Source organism: Mastomys coucha, unplaced genomic scaffold, assembly GCF_008632895.1.
Source record: "Mastomys coucha isolate ucsf_1 unplaced genomic scaffold, UCSF_Mcou_1 pScaffold18, whole genome shotgun sequence".
Lineage (NCBI taxonomy): Eukaryota > Metazoa > Chordata > Mammalia > Rodentia > Muridae > Mastomys > Mastomys coucha.
Genome location: NW_022196900.1, coordinates 17,606,233 through 17,633,755, shown reverse-complemented (window position 1 = coordinate 17,633,755; position 27,523 = coordinate 17,606,233). Strand labels below are relative to the sequence as shown.

At 43.0% G+C, this 27,523-nt stretch overlaps 1 protein-coding gene and 1 long non-coding RNA gene across 4 annotated transcripts in view; one reads left to right on the top strand and one right to left on the bottom strand.

Annotated features, from left to right (window-relative positions):
• Positions 1-1,987: 1,987 nt before the first annotated feature.
• LOC116096047 lies at positions 1,988-4,426 on the bottom strand. The gene is made up of 2 exons (XR_004120815.1): positions 4,148-4,426; positions 1,988-3,492 (listed from the first exon to the last, which is right to left on the bottom strand). It is a non-coding gene; the product is annotated as an uncharacterized LOC116096047 (long non-coding RNA).
• Ctnnal1 (catenin alpha like 1) overlaps positions 3,576-27,523 on the top strand; it is a 58,316-nt gene continuing 34,368 nt past the window's right edge. The window contains exons 1-3 of one of the 3 annotated variants that reach the window (XM_031377448.1): positions 3,576-3,689; positions 18,845-19,034; positions 26,276-26,463. In XM_031377448.1, coding sequence (XP_031233308.1) covers positions 3,591-3,689; positions 18,845-19,034; positions 26,276-26,463 — 477 coding nt within the window. In that variant the 5' untranslated portion in view covers positions 3,576-3,590. Of the gene's footprint in view, positions 4,286-18,844; positions 19,035-26,275; positions 26,464-27,523 lie in introns of all 3 variants that reach the window. The other 2 variants (XM_031377446.1, XM_031377447.1) reach the window with 2 other exon arrangements.

Below are 27,523 nucleotides of genomic sequence, written 5' to 3'. Positions count from 1 at the left end.
TGTCCCACTCACAGCCTTATTTTTAGAAATGATGTGCCAGCCTCTTTGGCTGCCAGGATTAGATATTAAAACTGTGAGTCCTGACCCGTCTTCCCTGAGAACCAGCTGTTTTCTTGGTCTCTCAGATGAGCCTCGGTTGAAAAGTGGTGACTGAGATGTGTTTTGTAGATGCCCCGTGTCCAAACTCTGTGGCTTTGGGCATGACAGCTTTCTCTACCAGTGTACAGGCAGCAAAGCACTTGCAGGAAGGTCTTCTAACTAACCTTGGCCTTAATATGAACTCACCATGCTCTCTCAGGACTTTTGCATCTCCCCACTTCCCACTTTGTTAGGTGACTGTGTACGAAGTATGGCAAGAAGTGCTGGGAACTTCAGGCCAATAGGATTTATAGTAGTACATTTGTTCAGGTGGTATCCTGAGGTTTTAACCTGGTCTATGGGAAAATACTTCCCATACTTCAGTCCTAACCTTCAGTATCTTCTGAGGGTCTCCCACAGTCTTTCCACCAGTATTATAGTGGGACTTTGCCCTTTTCACAGTGAAAATTGCTTATGGCAACATACTCCCAAATTTTTGTTCCTGCACAGAGTAACTAGTATTTATTTTCTATTTATTTATTTATTTTATCAGTTTCTAGTCTTGGCTCATTATGCTATTAAATGTGTTTACTCACTAAGGTGTGGGAAAAACTAAGATCTGAACCTATTAGACAGCCTTCTCGATAGCTTACAAACACTTGGAGAATTGTGGTAAAGAGTCTTCTCACCAGCGTCACAAAAGCTTGGTGCTTGAATGGGCTGTTTTAATCAGATTATTTTAGAGAAGGAACAAATGTGTGGGTAAAGTAGCTTATGCAACAGCCAGTTAGCAACAGAATTCAGAGTGGAGTATAAATCCTCTCCCTCAGCCTGCCTGCTGCTGCTTCTCTGTCTTCCTCATAGCTCAGCCACTTTTGTCATAAATAAAAAAAAAAAGAAAAGTGGAAAGTTCCCTATAGCAGTTGTTTGCAGAGTTAATAGAGTTGTAAGAGACAAGCTGCCATGGGAGGGGAGATTCCATGGCCAATTAAAATTGAGGAATGCTAAGTTATTTCCTTCCCCTGGGGTATCTATAAGTTTGTATTATGCCATGACACATTTTGATTTTAGGAGGGGACACACTGTTGCACTTGATATTGTTCTCCTATCCATTCCCCTGTTTCTCTGAGCATCTCAACCAGTTTTTGGTTAAGTTTACGGTCTTTTAAAAGACGATTTCCAGTGAAAATACTGGCAGTGAATTTGTTCCTGTGGTGCGATGGGCATTGGTAACAAGTCCCAGCAGTGTATTAGCTGCCCAGAGCTGGCCTTGCAAGAGGGAGTTTCTGTCCCACCTGTGGCACACAAAGTCAGTATTTGTGTTTGATTTTGCAAGTTACCCAAGAATTAGTTAATGCAAATGTATTGGTGATGTTGATACTGCATCTTAGCAATGCTTTTGTATGGCACTTTATAATCTTCAGGCACCTTTGGGGACAACCCTGTGAGCCAGACAGTATTACAGTAATTGTACAAAGTCCTAGAAGCCCTGAAAAGTTTGTTGCTGAACCCTTCTCTTTTTCCCCTCTCCTGCCCTCCTCTCTCCGAAGTTTACATCATAAAAGGATAGAGCCAGAATTTGGTTACAGAGTCTCTGACTCCAAGTCCAAAGTTCTTTATACTGGTCTTTCCTTCTAGCTTTATGTATACAACAAAAGGTATGAAAACAGATCTTCACACTGTTTTTGCTTATTGTGAAAACCAATTCTTTTGTATTGGAGTGACCCAGAAGTGTAACTCTTCTACATTTTGTCCCTGTAGTGCCACTTGTTCAGGGACTTGGATTGTACTCTATATACTGTTTGATTGTGAAACTAAGACTGAACATACCGTTCTAATTATTTAACTCTGAAAATATATCACCTCTGCATTCTCAGGTGAAGGAGATGGTTTGAAAGGAAAAATAATGTTCAGATGAAACAATAAATATTCTTTATTACACAAATGCCGTTTCTTAGCTTTAATTTGTTCTCACAACCTACTGATGTAACATCTTTGTAAAATGTAAAGTATTTATATTTTGAAATAAAGTTACAAATGTTGGATGAAACAGTTGATAAACTCAGCCTCTTCTTGAGGAATCTGAACTCTATCCTGACTTTCCTTGCGTATCCTACCTTTGATGCCAGTATTTTTATGAAATTGGGTCATCTTACATGAGGGAAGCTGTCTGAGGAGTAAGTGTTTACACCATAAAGAGACCAGAGGGGCCATAGCTGAAGCAGAAGTCCTCAGTGGATTGGTGGGAGGCAGCCTTGTAGATGAGGTGTGAGGCGGGAGTTTTGTTGGGAGACAAGGAACCTGGAAAAATGGCTCTGCAGTTCAGAATGCATACTGTCCTTCCAAAGGACCCACGTTCGTTCAATTCCTAACTCCTATGATAACTCCTTAATTCAACTCCAGGGGATCTGATGCCTCTGTCCTTCAGACACTGCCCACACAGGCACATGCCCACATGTAGACACAGTTTACAAGAGAAAAGAATGGGAGGACAAGTTGAATTCAGGAGCGCTTTTGTAAAGAAAAGCCTAAGCTTTACCATCTCCATTAGCAGAGATACCTGTGCTCGGTGGCATGTGAAGCTGAGTCCTGCAGCTTCCCTTCCAACACTACAAGTTGAGCCCATCAGTCTAACTTGATGGAGAAAGGCTGTCTCAGATTTCCTTTTGCCCCACACGTGCTCATTAGCAGCTATGGTCCTTCAAAAATGCTTTCTTGTGCTGCTTAGTCAGTTGCTGGATCCTTCCTAAGGTCAGTCTAGAATCTTTCCTAAGATACAGGCTTCTGAACGCCTTCCTTGGCTTGGTTCCTGGAAACTGGAGGAAAAGGAGTTTTGGCACCCCTTCTCGCCACAGGGATTATGTGGGAGCTCACGGTTGGGCTGAGAGAATGGATTCTTAGCCTTAAGTGACTTCAGTGAAACACATCTTTTCATTCAAGGAGCAGTTAACGTGCTGCTTGTTCTTGGCTAATATTAAAAATAATTACTAAGAGTTTTTTTTAAAGATAATATTTAGCAGAGCCCAAACTTTTGTTTTTAATTCTCTTGAAGATGAGTTCTAAAGATAACTGCAAGATACACTGCCTTCTTGTTGAATATCAAAATAGTTATGTGAATATATTATCAAATGCTTCAATTCTTTAAGAGAGATAATCAGAAAATAGAAGTGGAGACGAGACGGGACTGACTTTCCTCGGAAGCCATTGAAAGAAAGATGGTTACAAGTGTCACTGATGTCTCGTCTTAGTCTCAGGGCAGAGGTTCAACACTATCAAAACATGTAGAAATATTTACGGGAATTCAGAATTGACTTTGAGGCAATAGATTCGGTGGGAAGTTTTGTTGGGGACAGTTGTCTTCTGGTAAGAGGCCACTTGAACATGTGGAGGCTCTCAGGTGTCTTGATTCTCCTGCTGTAGATAAAACTATGTTTTGGAACACACCCTTGAGGAAAGCGGCACAGGGGCGGCCAAGGGGCGGGCGGGCCCGCGGGGTGGGACAATGGCAGTGAATGGGTGGGGCCGCCCAGGTATTAGGGCGGAGGTTGTGGGGCGTAGCCACCCTAGAGGCGGAGCTGATGAGCCCTGGACTGCTACGCGCCAGACTAGGGGTCAGTGGGCGGGGCGTGGAGGGGGCTTGGCTAGGGAGCCCGCCTGAATTAGCTAGAGTGGGGTGGCCTCGAAGGCGGGGCCAGGGCGGTGATACAGGCCTGGGGGCGGGGCTACCGGGCCCAGGGTCGCATGGAGGCGGGGCCGAAGTAGTGGCACAAGGGTAGGGGTGGGGCCTCGGTGCGGCGAGGCGGCGGGCAACCCGGAGGCTGGTTGGCGGGCGGGCAGAGGTGCGGATAGCGCGCAGTACTATCCGTGGAGGGCCATGGCCGCTTCTCCAGTCCCCGGCGGTGGCGGTGCGGGAGCTGTCCACTCCTCCAACGCGTCTGGCTTCGCCTTCGATTCGGGACTGGAGATCAGAACGCGCTCGGTAGAACAGACTCTTCTGCCTCTGGTTTCCCAGGTACCGCGGCCCCTGGTCCCCGTGTGCGCTGCCCGCGATGGCGGCGGGCGCTCTTACCTCCGTCAGGCATGGCGGGGCGGGAGGCGCCGTTGTCCCGCATTCCGCGAGCACGGCGGCCGCACAGCGAGACTCGCGTGGGGGCCCAGAGCCGGGCGACTACTCCCGGGCTCTCTGTGTGGCGCTGGAGCCCAGCAGGTGCGTTGCTCGGCCTAGGCAGCCTGACCCGCCTGGCCCTGTGGCTCCGGGTGAGGCCCAGCCGCGGGTCAGTAGGACCCCTATGGGGTCCCCTGGCTTCCAGAGCCGAGCTGGCGGCCACTGCGCAGTCGGCCACCGCTGTCGCTGTCCGCACCCCAGGCCAGACCCAGGCGCTGGGTGCAGACTAAGGCATTCCAGTTTGCCTCCTACTTCAGCGTGTTCTCCAAGGCCTTTGTCCTGTTCCCTTGGTCATGTGTGGGCTCGCCCAACACCCACCCACTGCGGCCACCTGTCCTGTCTCTCCCTGTCATTTGCTTGCCCACCGCCTCTATCTGCTAGAACTCTGCAGAGTGCCAGGAAGGAGTGCTTGTGGCTTAATCCTGATTGATACACACCTTTTGCCAGGTCTCAGTTGGGATTAATGCATTATTATATTTGTGGGCTATAAAAGAAGTCTAGAATCAGCTAAATGATGTGCTTAGTTAAAAAAAAAAAGTTTTGTTTCTCTGAGCTGAGGTATACATAACCCGAGGGCTAGAATTCCTCATCTACAGCTATGGTACTGTGCCAAACACCAAGTGAGGAATTTCGTCTTTGGCTGTGCGTTGGCGATGTGTGACTCATACTAAGCTTGTAACACCTTGGTGACTCATGCCAGAATTACCAAGATTTTAAACGTAGAAAGATTCTCAAATTATCTTATCCAACTCCAAATTAAAAGATGATTTCTTACAACAACCTCAACTCCTGGCCACCTGTGCCTTCCATAAGCACGTTTAATGGAAGGGAGGTTGTCACTATTCCATAGACTTTTAAATACTGCCTGTTTTAGCCCAGTCCCAAGAATATTTGAAAATTGTAGTTATATATGCTCCCTAAATTCTTCTATCTAATGCTAATTAAGTAAATATCCCCATTTTCCTTCCGTCATCCTGGATTAATGGAGCAGTGGTGACTAGACCTGGTACTCTGCAGCTTTCCCTCTTCCTGAGTAATGGATGCATGCATACATGGAAAGAGTGCTGCCATTTCTGAAATAGTGCTTACACCTCTTTCCACCCTGGAGACCTCCCCAAACTCCTCATTACCATAATAACCACACCCCATAAGTGTCAAGGAGTGGAGAGAGATGGGAGTGATGGGCTTGAAATTGATTTTGCTTTACCCATCTATTTAGTACTAGAGGTAGGCTGTGTTCTAAGCACTTTATCAGTGCTAACTCATTTAATTCTTGCCCACCCCTGAGGTGAGGTGTGTGGATGTTCTCAGAAGGCAGATGAAGAAATGGACCGTTAGATCAGTTAACCTGTTGTTAGGAATTTCAGCTCTTAAATGCCCAAGTGAGGTTCGAATCCAGGTAGCTTGGCTCCAGAGGTCTGCTTTTTTAGCCACTCTCACGTCCCTTCTAGAGATTAGAGGAGGTGATGCGGCTGGTCAGTGCAGAGTAGTTACAAAGAAAAAGTTACAGTGTAGTAGAAAAACTAGCCAGAGAGCTGCAATCTGGAAAAATTGTAACTTTGTATAGTCTCATTGCTAAAACATTACCAGTACTATGGAACTGTATTTTTTATTCTAGAGCAAGACAGCAGAAGAGGAAAAGTGTAATTTGCTGCTAAAAATTAACTAGGAGGGGAAAATGCCCTTCCCAGTTGAGGTTCTGCTCACCACAGTTGTATCTGTGGCACAGTTCCACAACTGATATGCTTAATGGCAGACCATCCTCAACAAGAAAAACTTAAGTTCCCCACAGTATCAAGAGATGGGTAAAGCATGGTTAGGGTGCTTGACTGACAAGCCAGGGAAGTACATAAAGACAATTTAGACTGATTTCAAAGTTTCACTGAGTTTGAGATATTAAAACTGGAGCTCGGGGCATAGCTCAGTTGGAGTGCTGGCCTTTTATACATGTGATTCCCAGTATCACATAAGCTATGGTGGTTCATGTAAACTCTGCACCCAGGAAGTGGAGTTTGGGGACAGCCTGACTTGCATGGATCTCTCTCTCTTCCTCCTCTTCCTCCTCCTCCTCCTCCTCTAACTCTCTTACCTTCTTACTTTCTCCTCTTCCACTCTGAGTTTGGGGGTTGGGGTGGGGAGAGCCCTCTAGGAAACTCACCTGCTCAAGAGTTTCTCTTCTAAGGATACAACACTGTTATACTTATCCACTAATTTCCACATTTCCCTAAGGATAGTTTAAGTACTTTAAGCAAGAATTTATTATAGTGGCTGCTCTTTAAAGGGCATATATTTGAGTTGGTAGGTAGATTGTGTATAGAATAGCAAGCACGCATAAAGTATCAAATGAGCTTATCAATAATGAATGCTCCTAGAGCTCCGATGCTGAATGAGGGAGGACACTGAGAAGGAGACAAGGTTTGGGGTAAACAAGTAAGATTAGCACCACACAATGTGTGGTGGATAGCTGTTATTTTTATGTTAATTCACTGCTGATTTTCCCATTGAAAGTCTCGACTTTTAGGTCTTATTCTAGAAAAACAAGGTCTTGTCAGCATCAGAAAATCTGTAGAGTTTTCTGTCTTCACAGATTAGAAATGAAATACTTTCACAGCAATTGATACAGAAAGAACCTTCATTTTCATTCAGCTTCTAATTATAACAAATTATTTTGTAAACTACTAGTAGGAAATGCACTCCTTGCTGGGGATGCAGATCAATGATAAGAGTGCTTGTCTAAGGAGCAAGAGGTTCTAGGTTCAGTCCTTGGCATTGGAGGCAGTGGGGGGAGGGGGGAGGAAAGGTGATGCTGGAGGGCCAGGGAAATGGCTGAATGGAAAGGTGCTTGCTATGCAAGCATGAGGAACTGGGTAAAAGCTGGCATGGAGGTCGAGTTAGATGGATTCTGAGAGCTGGTACTGAGAAATTCCCTTAAAAACAAAGTGGAGCTAGGTAGTGGTGGTGCACACCTTTCATCCCAGCACTGGGGAGGCAGAGGCAGGTATATCTCTGTGAGTTCAAAACCAGCCTGGTCTACAGAGTGAGTTCCAGGATAGCCAGGGATACACAGAGAAACTCTGTTTCAAACAAAAACAAAAGCCAAACAAACAAACAAACGAACAAACCCCAAACCAACAAAAAACAAAAACAAAATTGAGAACAATTGTGGAAGACATCTGATGTTAACCTCTGGCCTCTCCATATACATACACAGGCACCAATACTTGCATAGATACATGTATATACATAACACACACACACACACACACACTCTAAAACTATTGCTAGAATAACCTATGTTAGCTGATAAGGGTACATAACACACACAAACACAGAAATGTTGCTGGAAAGTCTTTGTTAGCTGATAAGGATATCTATAGGAAACATTATAGCAACAGTAAACTTTAAAGATACATTTATTTTTAAAAGGCAGAGACAAGAACTAGTTAGTACCTGCTATCAAAGACCTATTCAAACTATGCTGGAAATCCCAGGCCTTCTATGAGACAAGAAGAAACAAAAGGTACTGAGATACTAAAAGAAAAATCAGGAGCCCCATTGTGTTAGAATTATCAATATAAAAATAGTACATTCATAGAATATGCATTCTATAAATAGTTGCATTTGTCTACATTAATAAACAAAAAAGTCATTAAAATACCAATTATAGTAAGACAGTAAAATAGGAGGTTACTAGAAAGATTTGTATGTATATATAGCAAAGAAAGATATAAGACTATGGAGAAAGCCAAAGTAGATCTGGATGACTGAGAGAAAAAAGTACTACATTCATGCCTAGACCAATACAAAACTCAAGACACAGCTTTTCCTATTGATTTGTAAATTTAATACAATTCCAATGAAACCTTCAACAGAATTTGGGATAATATTTGGATAAAGTAATTCTAAAAATTTATATGAAAGATCAAAGAACTGAGAACAGCCAGAAGTAAATCAAGATGTGTGAAGTTACTCTACCTGAGTCCAGATGTGATGCCAGCATTTGGGAGTTGGAGACAGGCAGGTCACTGAGACTTGGAGGCCAGCCTGGTCTATGTAGCAAGTTCCATGCCACAGAGGCTACATATTTGGAACCTGACTCAGAAAAGAAAAACTGAAGTTAGAGGATGGGATAATGGTACAGCACACACGAGACTGAGGCAGGAGAATTATTAAGTAACAGGCCATCCTGAGTGATATAATAGGACCCTGTCTAAGAAAAAGGTTTATACTATGAATATCCTAGCAATTCAAGCCCTGTCTATACTTGCAGAGAAACCCCTGCATATAGTTGAGATGTAGAATCAATGTATGAATAACATTTTTACTTGTGAAGGTCCCAAATGAAAAACTACCAAAATCTCTTAACGGGATGTTTAAATTAATTGTGGAGTGTTTAGCCCCTGTGAGTCTATGTATGAATAAAATGAAGGGGTCCTAGCATTTATACACCCTCTGAAAAGTTCCCAGAATTCCAAACATCACACAATCGCAGAAACTATCTGCAGTTGGCAAAATTATGCCCCTGATAGGGCATGAGACAAAGCTTAGTCAGCTGCTTTGAACAATCAGAAGCAGCCCCATATCCTGGTACCCAGGATTAATATGAAAACATTATATTTCTTTTTTTTAAGATTTATTTATTTATTGTATTTATATGAGTACACTGTAGCTGTCTTCAGACATACCAGAAGAGGGCATCGGATCCCATTACAGGTGGTTGTGAGCCACCATGTGGTTTGCTGGGGAATCAGGACCTCCAGAAGAGCAGACAGTGCTCTTAACTGCTGAGCCATCTCTCCAGCCCAAATAGATGACATATGTGGCCTGTATGGGGATCGAACCTGCTATCTTGGGGTTATTAGCACCATGCTCTAACCAACTGAGCTAACTAGCCATATATATATATATATATATATATATATATATATATATATATTTTAATGAGTACACTGTAGCTATCTTCAGATATACCAAAAGAGGGCATCAGATCCCATTATAGATGTTTGTGACCATGTGACATGTTTGTCACCATGGCTGGGAATTGGACTGGGGTCCTCTGGAAGAGCAGTCAGTGCTCTTAACTTCTGAGCCATCTCTCCAGCCTATTTCTGTGTTTTTCATAAAGAAACCAAAAGTTCAGAATTCTCACTACACTGTCTCTATTTTTGCCTGTTCTGGATCAACCCCCAAATCGTATAGGAACTAGGCAAGCACTATACCACTGAGCTACATCCCCAACTCTTAGTGTTTTAAAGTTGTGTATCTTCATAGCGTAGGCTGGACTCAAACTCGCCACCCTCCTGCCTTCACCTCCCAGTGCTAGGAGCAGAAGTGGGTACCTCCTCAGTGGGGCTTGATGTTGGATATTTTTAAATCTAAACATTTTTTTAAAAACCTCCAGGCTAAAAGCCAGGCGTGTTTTCTGTGGCACAACACCCACCTTTTAAAATACTCATTTCTTTTTCTTGTTACCTAGCCACTCTTAGAGAGTTTTTATCCAAGGGAGGGAAGAAGGATGCCTCCACCCTGGTGTGGAATGTCATTCTGCCCTCCGGCTTTCCTCTACTCGTCCCATCAGAACCCTTTTCACGTCTAGGATAACAACGCTTCATTCTTCCCATCTCTTTCTTTGCCGTGGGAGCATTTCAGAATCTTCATCTCAGTACAGTTTGGGGGAGAAGATAGTAGATGAGTGGCTTTCTCTTCTCGCTGATCAGCGCAATGGATCTAAGCGTGCTTTTGACAGCAAAGATAAAGGAACATTCAAATGATGAAATAAGGCTGTAAATGAGTGAATGTGCTTGTCTATGCCCCCTTGAAAGAATGTGACCTTGGATGGTGTGTGCAGGTTCAAGTTGTTCCCTACAGCAAATTAGCAGACTTTACATTCTTAGTTCTGAGAATTTACTGATGAGTTAAATCCAGGCAGGAATGTATCCATTTCAGACTGGCTTTTAGATTATCCTTTAGGTCCTTGAGAGTTGGACTCTGTATTTTCTTTCCTCCCAGTTTCCTGTTTTATTTGCTTTCTTGCCTCTTCACAAAGTAGTTCAAGAACACCCCTGTCAATGAAGTATTAATTAATGTCAGTTCTAGAAATTCAGAATATCCCCCAAACACTAGAAAAAAGAAGTGTGTAACTGACACTGTTCTAAGTACAATAGTTAATTTGCTCATTTATTTCACCCGATAGCCTGAGCATATTATTGCCTCCTTCCTGCAGATGAGAGCTATTCCAGAGGGCTGATAACTAGCTACATCTTGCCAGGACTACAACCCAGGCAGAGTGCTGGGAGTCTGGGCCTTAACTGCTGGGATAGACTTGTTTGTCCTTCAACCTTATGCAGGTAGTCTCACACAAGCCCTTGTTCTTTTCTTTCCCAGTCTAGTTTTTCACATCAACCCTCTCCCAGCCCCCAATCCCTTCTTTGCCCTCTGGTTCTCTCAGGCATTTTCTGGGACATGCTGTAGACATGTCTGTAGACAACTGCAAGTGCTCACTCTGGCTATTCCTCCTACTTTTCTTTTTTGGTTTTTCGAGACAGGGTTTCTCTGTGTAGCCCTGGCTGTCCTGGAACTCACTCTGTAGACCAGGCTGGCCTCAAACTCAGATCGGCCTGCCTCTGCCTCCCGAGTGCTGGGATTAAAGGCGTGTGCCACCACTGCCCGGCATGAGGCTGTCTTTCTAAAAGTTTGAAAAAGTTAGGACTCAAATAGATTTTTTTTTAAATAAATATTTGAATAAGGACTTTTATGAATTGATTTAACTCCTCTAAATATTGATTTTCTATGACTGTATTTGGAATGAGCATTTTCCAGAATGCTTCCAGTAAGAGGAAGACAGCCACACCTAATTGTGCCCTGGGGAGGATGCTTGGAGTGAAAGCAGAATGCTTGTTTGGGAACTGAACAATAGTTAGTACTTTAGGCTAATTGTAGGATCTGTTTTTTATAACTGGAAAATGTAAGTGTTATGCAAATACAGAATTTAATGAGCACTGTGTCTTAGTCTGGATTGCTGTAATAGCAAGACTGAGCTAGAGCCCAGCATGTGTGATGTCTTGTTCAAACCTCAGCCCCACAGATGAACGATAAACCAGAGACTCCTTAAGCAACAAGCATTTATTTTGGCACAGTCTGGTAGCTGGGTGGTCTGATATCAAAGTGCCCAGTGTTAAGTGTTTGGTGAGACTGCCTGCTTTCTAGACTAGACTGCTGTTTTCTTCTTGTCCTGATATGATGATATAAAGGACAGGGGCCCTTTGCTTTCTCTTCTTAGGATGCTAAATCCTAGTCATGGGATCTCTGAGTTCATGAATGTTAGGATGTCATGTATGAATGGGGTGGGGCATAGCCACTCCTATTCTTTTTCCTCTGTGAAATGGTGGTCAGGGTCTCTGTCTACATCTGATACTGCGAGTTCCCTAGTGTCTGCCAGGTCTGAGGGACTATAGTGATAAGGACAGATCTCATGTCTGTGCCTGCTCCTTTTAGGCAGTCTCACAGTCTTGTCTCAGGTGTGCGCCACCGAGCACTGGTGCCTTTCATATCTGTCATCCTGCTTTGGACACTAGCACAACCATCCTCACAGTTCACTCTAGTGGTCACGCCCTGGTGGATGTGAACTCCTGGGCTCCCAGGTACCATTTGGGCTGAAGAGAGGTTCTGCCCCTCAGAAATCAAGACGTGAGCAAGAATGACTTTGCATCTCTCTAGACTTGGGGTGGGGGTTGCTTTGGGGGGGGTTGCTTATTCATTTTTCAAATGTATTGAAGCTTTATTATAAAGAACTTGCAGCCAGATGCCATGATATATCCTTTTGATTCTAACATTTGGGAGAGCAAGGCAGGTTGATTTCTGAGGCTGGTCAGGGTTGCACAGAGAGAGAAAACCAAACCAAACCAAACCAACTAAAAAAAAAAAACCTGTAAAAAAAGAAAATCAATCACAAAGCAAAATTAATCATACTTAACTTTATACATCTTAGTGAACTTCTATAAAGTTAGAGCAGTCATTCTGAAGCTGTGGAGAGTCATGTTGGATTTTATATGTTCCTTATCAAATATATTTTATGTACTTTTCTACCACCATTCATTCATAAATGAATGAATGAATGAATAAATAAATAATCAATCCAAAATTTTTTACTTTTTATCCTCTTCAGTGACTGAGAATTTACTTCAAAACACACATATGACATTATGTTTACTTTTACATAACAAAATGCCTCAAAACTTAATGGATTAAAATAAGTCAGTTCCTTAGAACCAGAAATTTGAGAAGTGGGAATTACTTGGGTGGCTCCAGATACCTTCTCGGTGCCGTCTGGAAACCTGAGAATCTCTAGCTTTGGCAAGCAGCCTTAGTTCTTCATCATGCCCGAGGTTCTAGTGAACTGGCTTCCCCTAGTTAGAGAAGGAGTTAGAGATCAAAGGATGGGAACCCAGTGAGGCCAGGCCTTACCCTCTAGAATAAGGAACAACAGCCCGCTTCTCATTTACTCTGTGCTGAGATAGTCCGCCTTTGGAGTGCTGGGATTCCAGGCCTCTTTGCTATGGCCCTGGAGTATGGTGCTGGGAATCAAACCCAGGGCCTAGTGCATGTTAGGCCAGCACTCTACCTCTTGATATGTGTCCCTGCTTATGCTTCTAGAAGTAACTAAGGAGAGGGAGGGGAGACTTTGTCTCTGGTAGGAAGCAATAGCAAAGAACTTGTGTTCTCTAACCTCTGTGGTAAATTGTTCTTCTTCCATCCATAAACAACCTCTCCTGAGAGCATCAGCTTGAATCACAAGGTTGACCTGGAAATCTGGCTTTTTATAGATAGCCATTTCCAAAGTGTAACTCCTTCTAGCAGTAGGAAAAATAGGACATGCAGGATGTTTTGTAAGTTTATACTAAAAAGCAAGGAAAGAAAAAAAACTGCTGGTTAATAACTTCCTAAAATGCACCTGGACCCAGGTTGGCAGCTTCTTAATTAAAACTCAAGTCCCGAGAATTGTCTTCATGTCTTGGCACTGGTTTCTCAGCTGGTCGCCCTTTCTTGTGAAAGGCAGCCCTTGTTTGAGCTAGTTTCTCAGCCTGTGGAAACGTAGCGGTAGGAACTCCTTCATTTCATATTGATCCTTTTTTTTTAAAGTCTGAGTTGATGATGCTTCTACCAGTGTGATTAATTTTGTTAGTTGTCCTGTGAGTCATGCTGCACTCCATGTTTTAGACAAAGCCATACCCTCGAGTTTTGTCACCTCCCTGCCTTCTGCCTCCTTCTGGGACAGCTGGAGGACAAGTGTCTAAGCTTCCAAGGCCGACAGCAAGACTTTACAGCCAGTTCCTTGCGTCCGCCTTTAGATTCGCCTTTCTTGACAGTGCCTTAGATTTGACTTTTGCCTGCAAGCCATTTATGATTTTATCACGGAATGCCATCTGGCTAAGAATTTTCAAAAGCAGCAAGTTGTGGCTTGATTTTATTTAACAGTCTTTGATTTAACTTCTCTCTGTTCACTCATGTTTTACTGCAAACTATAGCCCCTTCAAATCCTGTCAAAGCACCTTAGCTAGACCACCTAACTCTTGAGGGATATTTTCTACTTTCCTTATTATTAAAGATGATCTTCTGCCACTACAGAATAAAGATTCTTTTCCTCTAATTTCTAGTGATTTTTTTTTTTCACCTAAACCTCCACCCCCAAAACCTGTGTGTGTGGGGTGGAGAAAGGAGAAAGGTGTGTGAAAGATTATGTGTTGTATGAATTTGTGTATGTGAATGTGTACATGCATGTATGTGGAGGTCAAAGGATAAGCTTGGATATCTATCTGTTTTCTCCTTTCATCATCTTTGAGACAGAGTCTCTTTTTGTTTACCTTTGGGTAGATTAGGCTAGCTGATCCACGATTTTTTAGAGATTCGTATGACTCTACTTCCCATCTCCCATATCAGTTTTGAGAATTTGATGTCCTTTTTACTGCATTTTCATGGGTTCTGGAATCCAAATTCAAGGAAAGTCTTCACACACTTTCCTTGCTGAGATGTCTCCTTAATCCCTTTCCCACTTTTCTTTTTTTTTAAAATAAGCTTTTGCTTACACTCTTGTGGTCTGCATGTTGGTTTCCTCTCACAGTTCTTAAATTGGAACTTAATCCCCATGGTAATGTTGGTAAGAAATGAAGCCTTTGGGAGGGGATTAAGTCATGAATGAGACTAATGCTTTAGGGTGGAGCCTGAGGGAACTTGTCTGCTTCATCTACCAAGTGAAGATCCAGAAAGCACTACCCGTGAGGACCTGGCCCTCACCAAGTACCCAGTCTTATGGAGGCCTGAGCCTGGCTTTGTAGAACTGTAAGCAGTGAGCTCCTGTAGGCCCAGCCGAAGGTATTTGTTTGGCACTCCAAACTGACTAAGAGTTCCCCAAAGTCTCCTGCTTCTGTATAGTGCTCTCAGCATTCCCGGGGTTCATTCTCCACAGTCTGCTCAAAGGCAGTAATTTCAAAGTTACTCTCAAATTTTGAGTTTTGTTATAGCATCTCTTCAGATCCAGATACTAAATCTGTATTCCTATTTATCAATAAAGAGCAATGCCTTTATTAGTTATTATTTCTATTACTGTGCTTAAACACCCTTATTAAAGCAAGTCTCAGGAGAAAGGGTTTATTTTAGCTTACAGTTCTAGAAAGAATATAGCCCATCACAGTGAGGAAAAGGAAAAGGAAAACAAGAAGAGGGACCAAGGCATAGGATCTCGATGGCAGCCTGGTGTGGTGCTGTAGGCCTCCAAGCCTAAGTGGATCTCCGTAAGTTCCAGGCTGGCCAAGGCTCAAACAGACAAACAACCTCAGTTGGATACTCCAGTGACACATTTTTCTTCAGCATAACTCCTTCCCCAGTGGTTCCTAGCCCTCCTAATGCTGCGACCCTTTAATATAGTTCCTCATGTTGTGGTGACCCTCAACCTTACTTTTTGTGGCTACTTCATAACTGTAATTTTGCTACCCTTATGGACTGTAATATAAATATCTGAAATGAAGGATATCTGATATGCAACCCCTGTGAAAGGGTCAGTTGAATCCCCAAAGGTGTTGGGACTTGCAGGTTGAAAGCCACTGTCCTAAAATATCTATAATCTTCCCAAACAGTGCTACAAGATAGAGAATTAGTGTTCAAGCACATGAGCCTGCGGGGGTAGGGGTGGGGGGGGTGGGGGGGAGGGGCATCTTACATCCATACCTAGCAAATTATGCCAAATTTAGTGTCTTAAAACAACAAAACATTTGTCTTACAGTTTCTGTGAGCTAAGAATTCTGTAGTAGTTTAGTTTACACAATGGTTCTGGACCAAGGTCCATAGCAAAACTGAAATAAAGGAGTTTGCCTGGGCCTATGGAAATTTAAACTGGTCTGCGGAGTCTGTTGAAACCCTCAGTTCTGCTGCATCTGCTGGCCTGTGGCATCAGTCTCCTACCTTGGAGGACTCCTGATAGGATTGCTCCATGTGGGACAGCTGTGATGGGGCAGTGAATTTCCTGTCCTTGTGATTGATTGATTGATCCTAGAGAGATGGAGGGAGGGAGGAAGCACATGCATGTGTGTGCTGACAGAGAAAGAGAGACAGAGAGAGAGAGACAGACAGACAGACACAGACACACAGAGAGGGACAGAGAGAAAGTGATAACGTCACAGTATCCTGAAACCTACCCAGAAATGGACCATGAGGTCCCCTGTCATCTCTTCATGAGAAGTGAGTTTATACTTGGGAGAGAAACAAAGTTCTTTCTTCCTTGAGAGGTCTGAAGGAGTTTATAAAATCACAGAGAGTCTACTACATTCCTGCTTAAAAACCTTTCTGTGACTCCCAGCAATGCACAGAACACAACTCTGTTGAAGCCGAATCTCACTCTGTAGCTCTCTGTAGCTCAAAATGCCCTGCAGCTTACAGTCCCTTTGCCTTAACCTCCCTGGAACTGCAGACGTGCACCACTGCTTCCCAGCCTTCCAGGGCCAGCGGCTGGCCGTGCAGCCTTCCAGGGCCAGCGGCTGGCGGTGTAGCCTTCCAGGGCCAGCGGCTGGCCGAGCAGCCTTCCAGGGCCAGCTCCTGGCCATCTGTCGCAGGCACTAGTTTGTGCCTGTCACTTTGCTCACTGCTTTTGTCCTTCTGGCCTCACTTCAGTCGTTGAAAGGACAGGCTCACCCCCAAAGCCTCTCACCCCTCAGTTTCTGTTCTCTGAAATACATCATCCCTGCGGTTGCCAGCCTGCTACTATCAATTCCACTTTCTCAGAGAAGAAAGAGCAGCCAATCTCAGGTGGCTTCCTAGGTACAATATCATATTGTTATGTTTTTCATAGAACATCCATTAAAATTATTTCTCTAGTACTCTATCTTCATTTGAATGTAGCACAGACCTTTTCATCATTCATTGATGTTTCCTCATTTTTTTAGAGTTTTATTTTATCTATGAAATATATTTTGTGATTGAGTTGTTATTCTATACTGCAAATATTGGAGGTAGTATTTTTTTTTTTTTTTTTTTTTTTTGGTTTTTTGACACAGGGTTTCTCTGTATATCCCTGGCTCTCCTAGAACTTACTCTGTAGATCAGGCTGGCCTGGAACTCAGAAATCCGCCTGCCTCTGCCTCCCAAATGCTGGGATTAAAGGCGTGTGTCACCACTGCCTAGCTTGGAGGTAGTATTGTATGTCTCAATCACTCGTGTATCCTGTCTTAGTTACTATTCTGTTGTGAAGACACACCACGATCAAGGCGACTCTTATAAAAGTAAGCATTTATTTGGTGTTTGCTTACAGTTTCAGAGGGAAGCAGACAGGCATGGCTCTGAAGCAGTAGCTGAGAGCTTGTGGATTGGTAGCTTCCTGACCCACAGGAGCAAGCGGAGAGAGGCTGGGCCTTCCATGGACTTTTAAAACCTCACATCCTGAGGTCTTGGTATCTAACAGATACTAAACATTTGTATTGAAATATTACATTGAAACGATACTGTAGATGAAAATAATTAGTGTCAGGGCTTGGGAGAGGTAGCTCAATGAGTACAGCACTTGTACCATCAGCATAAGGACTGGGTTTGGATCCCAGCACCAGTTACAAACCAGATATAGTGGTGTACCTCTGGAATCCCAGTGCTGTGGAAGAGGATGGAGACAGAAGGATCCTTGGAGCTCCCTGGCCAGCCAGTGTAACTGAAGTATACTCTGTGTTCACTGAAAGACCCTGTCTTAAATATGAGGTGGAGAGTCAGTGAGGAAGATATCTCAAATCAGCCTATGGCTTCAACTCGCATGCTCACACATGTGTGCACATGTGAACACAGGTACAAATACAAAAAGTAAAAAAAATGTAGGGGCATCCAGTATATTTCTCTGCATCACTTAGCTCATCCCTCATGCCGCTGGCAACCCCAAGATTCAAATTTAGACATTTCCATTAATCCTAAAGTCTTAATACCTTAACTTAAAAAATGCTTGGTACAGAATGCTTTCCTCTTATATTCTGTTTTGTTTTGTTTTTTAAATTAAGTTTTATTTTATGTTTATGAATATTTTCTTGCATGTTTGTGCACCATTTGTGTATCTGGTACCCACAAATGCTAGAAGAGGATGTTAGATCCCTGGGACTAGAGTTACAGATACTTGTGAGCCACCATGTGGGTGCTTGGAATTGAACCCAGGTCCTCTGGAAGAGCAGCCAGTGCTCTTAACCAGTGCTCTGTCACTTTTTAAGTCATCCATTGTTTTGTTTGGGTCTTTGTTATTATTCCATAAAAATTATTTCAAAATGAAACTCAATATACATTTACTAGTTGGTATCTGTTTTTCATCTAATGTTTTAAAATAAATACTTTGCATGTACATATTGTACATGTGTTACTTTTCTGAGACATTTAAAAGATTTTCATCTGTTTTAATGATCTATACATGTCATCCTTTATATTTTACTTCAGGGCTTAAAACTAAATGATAAAACTCTTGGTATATCATCTATTTTGGGGCTGCTGATACAACAAAACTGGCTTGAAAGACTAGATTGCACTGGTCATTCTAAAGCTGTCAGTGATTTCAGTCAACTTGTGTGGCTCAAGTATCATTTTACATTGCTCTGGGGATCCAACCAAGGACCTCCCATGTGCTAGGTCAGTGCTCTGCCGCTAAGCTACACCTCCAGTGCACAAGTACCATTATGTGTGACCCATTTACGTTGTGAGCGGTAGAGTGGAATGCCGTGAGCAGTGTCTTTACTCGGAGCAGCTTAGGTAGAACTGAGGAAAATGTGTTCTGTGAGCCAGTCATTTGTCCTGCTGTGTTCTCTGGTCTTGAAGATTTGTTGGAAGATCTGGAGAGTATCTGGAAGTGTATGTCCCAGATTACTGCCCTCAGGTGAACTTGTAATCACAATTAATAGGAGCATTGTCCTGGGAAGTGATGCAAGATGTTTCACTGCCTGGCCCCTGGGCTGCAAGGTCTAAAGCGAATGATTTGGTCTCTTGGGCTAGTCTGATATGCTGGGTTTAATTTTTTGGCCTTTGTGATATATATACTTTATATATATATATAAAGTATTGAGGTAAAAGTTTCTTCTTCTTTTTTTTAATTTTCAGATTACCACACTTATTAACCATAAAGATAATACCAAAAAGTCTGATAAAACTCTGCAAGCTATTCAGCGTGTGGGACAAGCTGTCAACTTGGCAGTTGGAAGATTTGTTAAAGTAGGGGAAGCTATAGCCAATGAAAACTGGGATTTGAAAGAAGAAATTAACGTTGCCTGCATTGAAGCTAAACGAGCAGGTATGTGTTTATCCACCCTTTGTTTGTTTGCTTGCTTGCTTGCTGTTTTGTTTTGGTTTTCTTTGTTTGTTTGTTTTAGGAGACAAAGTCCTTGCTGACCTGGAACTTTCTTTGCAGGCCTAGCTGGCTTTGAACTCATAGAGATCCACCTGCTTCTGCCTCTGCCAAGCCATGTGGGTCCACACCCAGCTCTCCTTTCCTTCTTGAGGCAGGTCTCACTCCATAGCCCAGCCTGCCTGCAAACACAGTGGGGATCCTCCTGCCTTAGTCTTCCAAGTGCTGATATTATGGGTGAACACTACCGCTCCTAGCTATAAATATTTATTTTAAAGACTATTCTAATTTCATTGTTCTGGATATTATGGCAACTATTTATTATTTATTTAATTTGAGGCAGTCTCACTAGGTAGCCTGGTTATTCTAGAACTCACTGTGTAAACCAGGTTGGCTTTTAACTTGGAGTGATCCTCTTGTCTCTGGATTCCTAACGCTAGGATTACAGCTGTATACCACTACACCCACAGAAACTTAGGAATTTGTTTTCTACAATGCTGGGGATCAAACCTAGGGCTGTTTTTATGCTAAGCACCACCAAGCTACATCCCTGACAAAACACTTTAGGTTTATTTTGAGTTAAGATATCCAGCTAAAAGGTGGTGGTGCATGCCTTTAATCCCCCTCCCTCTACAGTGAGTTCGAGGCCAGCCTGCTCTACAGAGTTCCAGGACAGCTAGGTAAAACAGAGAAATCCTGTCTCAAGATACAAAGAATAAAAACATTAAAAGAAAAATCCTAGAATATTAATGATGTGGGTTGGCTTTTAGGAATGATGGGCTCCCTCTGACTCTAGTCCTAAGCCTGAAACTATACGATTCATTCACAGTTAGAATGGAAACATGCCATGCTGACTGAGGTAGGTGATGTGGAGAGGAGAGGTTGAGAGAGGGTTAAGGATGAAGGCAGGGAGATTTCGTGAGAAGTGCTTACATACAAACAACTAAATGCAGACAATGTGATAGGGTTACAGAGAACAGGAAGAACGGACAGCATACTTGCTGATGTGGCTGAACCGACAGAACATGGCTGTTCACTGCAGGAGAGGGAGGACTCTGGCCCCATTCTCGGGCTTCTAGCCATTTGTTGGTTTACAGAACAGTTTTATGTGGGATGCAGAGGAGATGGCCTCACCTTATTTGTAGTTTATATTTTTTTCCATTATAAAAGAAAGGATTTGAAGTGTGCCATAATAAAAGACATGTCATGCGAATCTATTAAAATCAGAGAAAAATATACCAGAATCTTTGGTAAAGATGAATATTTAACCAAGCAGTGAATGTATCTTTGTACTTCCTGGAAGGCAAGACGGAAATGGGAGAAACAAAGGGTTATAGAATCTTCATTGTTTGCTGAGAGGCAACAAACCAGTTTGTAAGAGGAGAATCCTGTTTTCCTGGCACCACATTGTTCTGTGGGTACTTATACGGCTTGTTACAGAATACAGTGGCCAATGCAGAGAGAGCAGAAAGATGGTCTCAAATTGTTCCTGATAGCAGCCCTTGCTGAAAGCAAGAGGGGTGGGGGTGGGATTTATAGGGATAGAACAGCATGAGGTCCTATGGTCCCTTAGCCATGTCTCCCTGTGCTTAGAGGGGAGGGGGACAAAGTGAGCAAGCATGAGCAGACAGCTCTGGCCAAGGACCAGCAGCTCCCCTCTGTGGCATGAGCCTCACACACCATCTCTTCTAAACTGGCAGAAGTGCCCTTTCACTCTATGAGGAACCCCACTCCCACTGGGCCCCTCCTGAAGTTGCACGTAAATAAGGACATTTCACTGACATGCGACGTGAATCACTCCTGAAGGCCTTCTGGCTCACTCAGTCCTGATGGCCTTTCTCCTGGGCAGTTTGCATGTGCTTGAGAGGAAGAATACAAAGTGGTGATCAAGACCTGGCGAGTGCTTCGGGTTTGCTGTTAGATCCCAGTTCGACCTCCTTTACCAGGCAGGGAGACATTGGGCAAGCCATGTTCTCATGGGAACATGGGGCTCTTCTTATTTGTGGCATTGTTATATGATGTGTATGTGCACTCGGCATGAATACGTGTTTACCAAGTTCTCACATCATGATTCTTGCATCTTAGTCTCTCTCTGTTGGTTTTCACTTTTTGCTTGACTGCCTGTCACGATTTGTTTTTTATATGGCAGCTCAGTAAATGTTTTTGTTAGAGTGTGTCTGAGTTAGGGTTTCCATTGCTGTGAAGAGACACCATGAACAAAGCAACTCTTATAATAAAGACAATATAATTGGGGTCGGCTTATAGTTTCAGAGGTTCAGTCCATCATCCTCGTGGTGGGGAGCATGGCACTGAGTAGGTGGATGCTGGAGGAGCCAAGATTTCTACATCTTGATCTGAAGGCAGCCAGCCAGAAGACTGCCTCACAGGCAGCTAGGAGGAGGGTCTCAAACCATCACAGAGTATCTTAGGGTTTTCACTTTAAGGGACTACACTAGCTCATTGCTTATAATAAACTAGAAATGATAACCACGAACCTATAATCTTTGTGCCACTTCTGGGAATTCTTAGCAGTCTACACTTGGAATAGCTATGACAGGAAGGAGACACTGTCCTGTTCTGCAGTGGGCCAGCTGGTACTGCCCACTTCTCTTTTTATTAAATGCCCAGGGTTTAGTCAGAAAAAGAACGGTCAAGCATACTATCTGCACAGGCTCCTATGCAGAGCCTTTGGTGGCTAAGAGTGATAGGAAAAATGGACATTTTCCAGAGGAACCGAGGAAGCATCTTTTCTTTCAGCTATTGCTCCTAACACTCGCACTCAGCCATTTCCTCCGCTCTCTCCACCATAGTAAGGGTTAGTTCTGAGCGCATTTGTCCTCTGTAGACTTGGCTGTAAAAAGCTTTGTGACACAAATATTTCCATTGCTGTGTAGCCAGTTGACCTTAAATAGGAGTCAGGAAGTGGCTCTCCTGGGCACTCTGGGTCTGTACATCCTATGACATTGGGTGAAGGTGTTGGGCCTTTGTTATCTGTAGGCTTTACTTCCTGGTTGACTGTCACCACGTGAATCTCTTTGTACTAAGGCTGCCTGTGACCTGGCACTTGGTTTCTCTCAGTGAGACAGGAAACAAGATGATAGTCTCAGTTTTTAAAAATTCAGGCCTCTGTCCTCTTTATCATTTTGTAGAGATTATAGTCAGGGCATCAGGTGTGCGTGACAAGCACTTTTGCACAGAGCCATCTCACTGGTCAGCCTGAGTGGACTTGATTGCTTTATTTCAGAAGTGTATACGTTCTCTTCAGCCTAAAGTCTTTTTTTTTTTTTTTAAAGATTTATTTGTTTATTTATTTTTTTATTTAATATATGTGAGAACACTGTTTCTCTCTCTTCAGACTCACCAGAAGAGGGCGTCAGATCCCGTTACAGATGGTTGTGAGCCACCATGTGGTTGCTGGGAATTGAACTCAGGTCCTCTGGAAGAGCAGTCAGTGGTCTTACCCACTGAGCCATCTCTCCAGCCTGTAGGCTACATCTTAAGCTGATGTAGGAGAGGACAGTTGACAGATGTGGGTACCTGCAGGCAGATCTTTTAGGGAGCCATCTTGGAGGATGACTGCCATAAACTTTATTTATTGGTAAAGCATCAGTTAGCTAGTTATCCATACTTAATGGCTTATGTTTTGTGTGTACATACTTGTATTGTTTAAATTTCTGCTGTCAGAAACTAAATTTGTCATTTCCTTTCTGAGTCTAATACTCTCTAAATGATTTTGTTTATAATTTTATATTTTTTTCTTTCTTCTTATCATTTGTCAGATACAAATTTTATATTTTCTTTCCTCACTGTCTCTCAAATCACTTTCTTTTCATGTTCCTATGGCTTCTGTTTGTGACTCGACACCCTCTCTCCTGTACATTAACAACTGCCCTACTTTAAGTCTGTTTTTGTATGACTTATGTATTCCCAGCAACTGGTCATTCTAAATATTGACTGTTTTGTATCCCCCATGGTTCAGCTGAAAAGATTCTGATACTTTTTAAGATTTTTATGTTAATGACCAAGACATTTGTATGTATGTAATAAAATTAATTACTCAGGAGGCAGAGGCAGGTGGGCCTCTGAGTTTGAGGCCAGCCTTGTCTACAGAGTGAGTTCTAGAATAGTCAGGGATTAACAGAGAAACTCTGTCTTGGAAAACCCAAAAATAAAATTAACAATAGACATTTTGTGAGAAACTCAGTCACTAGACATATATATTTTTATGACCTCCAAATTTATCTTAAACAAAATTATTTAGAAAGTCTTATTAACTGTAAAAGTAAGGAGTTTTAGAAAACATCACATTATATTAATTACTTTTATACTACTGTGATAAAACAGAATGACCAACACAATTGATTGAAGAGTAGAGAGTTAGATCTTGTCCATGGTTGTTTTCTGTTTTTTTTGACACAGTATTTATTCAATGATGTTCTGTACTTAGTCATCACAACATGGTTCTCTATCTGCATCGCAGCTCCCCACCTTGGATTGTGAGGGCCACAGGGCTGCCCCCCCCCCCCCCCCCCCCCCCCCCCCTTAGCTGTGATTTACAACAACGAACACAGGGTCACAATGAAAGAGCTCTGAGATGTTTATGAACAGAAAGAATGAAGATAACATTGTGGGTCCTGAGTAAGGGCCCAGACAGACTGCCCAACCCACAGAACCCAAGGCCTGAGCAAGGCCTCAGAGGGTCCATATAAGGGAGAATCTAAGGCACTGTAATGAAGGATGTGATCGGCCCACCAAGTGTGGTCTCCTAGTCTCTTCAAGCCCCTTGCCTGAACCAGTACAACAAGCATTCTATTTAGAAGATCTTACTGAACATCTGCAAGCAGCATTTGATAACAAAAAATAAAGACAAGGCCATTCTTGGAAGAGTGTACCCAAGATGACACTCTCTGTTGCAAGACCAACCAGGTCCCTTTTTAAGGTCCCTGAGAATAGCAGCCTGGGAGCAACTAAGACTTTAAAAGGCTGACAAGGCACAGAGTGGATGAATGAAAAGATTAACAATACATGGAAAAAACCTTGGCTTATAAAACTCTTACTCGAGGCAGGGGCAACAGTGTCAATCACCATGCAGAAGCAGGTATGAGTGCAGAAGAGATGATCTCAGAGGTGGTCCAAGTAGGGAACAGGGCAGTTGCATCTTGAATGCCAATCAGGAACCAGAGAGAATGAGCTAGAAATGTGGAAGTCTTTTAGCTGTCAGAGACCACCTATGGTGACACAACTCTTCCAACAAGACTACACCTTTTACGCCTCCCAAACTGGGGAGCAAGTGTTCAAATGCTGGAGACTGTAGGGGACTGTCACTCAAACCATCACACAAAGCTTGGCTTCTTTTCTTAGAAGGTGCAGCTATTTGTGTAGTTTTAACAATAATTGTTATTCTAGAAATCAATGTGGTGGCATTTGGAGGAAGGAGCTTTTTAGAAGGTTGACAATCTGTGTCCTAGAATGATCTTCCCCTTCCCTGGGCACCACAAGACCTGTAAGAATCTGAAGCTGCAGAGAGGGCGGGCTCAGCGGTGAGGAGCACAGGTTGCTCTAACAGAGGCCCGGCTTTGATACCTAGCATCACAACCATCAGTAACTCTGGTTTCAGGGGATCTGATGTGGTATACAGAGAGACAGACATATAGACAAAATATCCTTACACATAAAAAATGGAAATAAATATATAAATCTTTAAAAAAAATTAAGCTGGCCATGTGGTGCACACCTTTAATTGGAACACTTGGAAGCTGTGAGTTTGAAGCCAGTCTGGCTTATAATGGCATTTAGTCTATGGTCCACCCCACAGTTACCTGGCAACAGCCTGGTGTGCCTGACTCACTATAAAAGGAACTGCTTGCCCCCTCCTCACTCTCTTGTCCTTGTTCCCTTACCCTTTTCCCCCTCTCTCCGTGTGCTCATGGCTGTCTCTACTACTACTACTACTACTACTACTACTACTACTACTTCTTCTTCTTCTTCTTCTTCTTCTTCTTCTTTTTCTTCTTCTTCTTCTTCTCCTTCTCCTCCTTCTCCTCCTTCTCCTCTCTCTCTCTCTCTCTCTCTCTGCCTTTCTCTCAACTCCCCTCCCCACATCCTAAATAAACTCTATTCTATAATATACCTCAGAGCCCACACCATACCATACACCCACCAAACAAATTCCTTCCTTCTTTATCTTTTTATAAAACACAACAGGGCTAGGGAGATGGCTCAGCAGTTAAGAGCACTGATTGTTCTTCCAGAAGGTCCTGAGTTCAATTCCCAGCAACCACATGGTGGTTCACAACCATCTGTAATGGGATCCGAGGCCCTCTTCTGGTATGTCTGAAGACAGCAACAGTGTACTCACATACATAAAATAAATAAATAATTAAAAAATAAAATAAAACACAACAGTCTACATAGCAAGTTTTAGGCCAGCCATGAAACTTGGCTGCATAGTGCCATGGCTGCATAGTGGTGTCTTAAAGCAAAATAAAACAGAACAGAACTAAACAAAAACAAGCATCACTAACAAATCTGACAGTCAGCCAGGATTGGAACTCAAAGGGTAAGGATCTTCCTTGGTTTCCTTTTTCCTCCCATCTCCAGGCAGATCTGCAGACAGATTTCTTAAGTATCTATAGTTTGTTCTTCCAGCCCCACCTCCCTTTATTGAAGGTATTAACCCTTGGGCCTAAAGCTCTGTCCTTCCAAACCCAAGCTTCTTCAGGTAGTGGTGACTGACATTACCCCTCCTCCCTTCCTCGCCTCCCTCTGCCCCCCTTCCCCACCCCTGCCCTGGGCCTGGGCACTGTGTCTTGCTCATTGCTCTGGATCTAAGGTTTTGGATCTCAGCTCCTGGGACTTTTCTTTTGTCTCACAGAGAGGCAGCCTTTAGATTGTGTGGTTGGCCAACTACTAGACAAATTGTATTTTTGATTGGTACAAAGTTTGTCATGGTTCTGAGAGTGCACGTTTTTTGTTTGTTTTTGTTGTTGTTTATTTTGTTTTGTTTTGTTCTGCTAAAAAGCATCAGAAGAGCCTTCTGAAGCAGAGTTGCTTCTTATTCCTGATGTTTCCCATGTTAAAATGCGTGGGAGATGAGAGAAAAGTCTGTCTTTTTTTTTATCTGAAAAGTCTGTCTTTTGTTTAAGTTTTCATCCCCACTGTAATATTCCCCCCTCCCCCCTTTTTAGGTGAAACAATCGCCTCACTCACAGATGTGACGAAATGGAGCCATTTGGAATCAGATGGTCAGGTCACAATTCTGACAGACAAAACAGGAGTTGTACAGGCCGCCCGGCTGCTGCTCTCCTCAGTGACAAAAGTGTTGCTGCTGGCAGATCGTGTAGTCATCAAGCAGATAGTGACATCGAGAAACAAGGTACTCACTTGTGTCTGTGTCTGTGTCTTTGGTGGTTCAGAATCCTTGTTGAGGTGAAATCCTGGTAATTTGGCAATGCTTGTTAACTATTTATAGCACCTATTGCCTAGAGTTTAAAATGGTGTGTTTTCTACACCTACCATCTCCAATTTACTCATCCTAAGCTTTATTTATTTCCATTTAAAAAACTATTTTTTTATGTATATGACTGTTTGCCTGAATGTAAGCCTGTGTACCATGTGCATGCCTGGTGCTCATAGAGACCAGAAGAGGGCGCCAGAGCAGCTGAAACTGGAGTTACAGATGGTTGTGAGCTGCCTTTTGAGTTCTGGGAATCAGACGTGGATCTTCTAGAAGAGCAGTCAGTGCCCTTAACCTCTGAGCCACCTCTCCAGCCCCAGGTCTAAACTTTTAGATGAAAGTAATGGTTTTCATTTAATAACAACAATAATAAAAATCTTGTTGAGGCTTACTGCCAAAAGCCTTTAATATATACACTTTGGGGAGAAAGGCTAAGCTGATATTGTATGTAGTTGAGACCTAACTGACAAGTATCCTTCAGTGTTTTTCCTTTTTTTTAAGTCAGAGAGGTACAATTTAAAAGCTAGGAACAAATGTAAACCACCTGGGCTCTGGGTGTACCCCAGTTGATAGAATGTTTGCCCTGCATGCACTAAGTCGTAGGTTCAATTATCAGTACCATATATGGAAAGTAGAGGCAGGATGATCAGGAGATCAAGGCCAGCAGCCTCAGCTACATTGAAGTTTGAGACCAGCCTAGGCTACATGAGACCCTATCTTAAAAAAAAAAGTCTGAAACTATAATTATCCACAGCCACAAAGTTTCCATATGTAGAGTCCTTAAATATTTCTGAAGAATTGCACAATTTAAGAATGAAACTTAAGCCAGGCAGTGGTGGGCGCATGCCTTTAATCCCAGCACTTGGGAGGCAGAGGCAGGTAGATTTCTAAATTCGAGCCCAGCCTGATCTGCAGAGTGAGTTCTAGGACAGCCAGGGCTACACAGAGAAACCCTGTCTTGAAAAACCAAAAAAAAAAA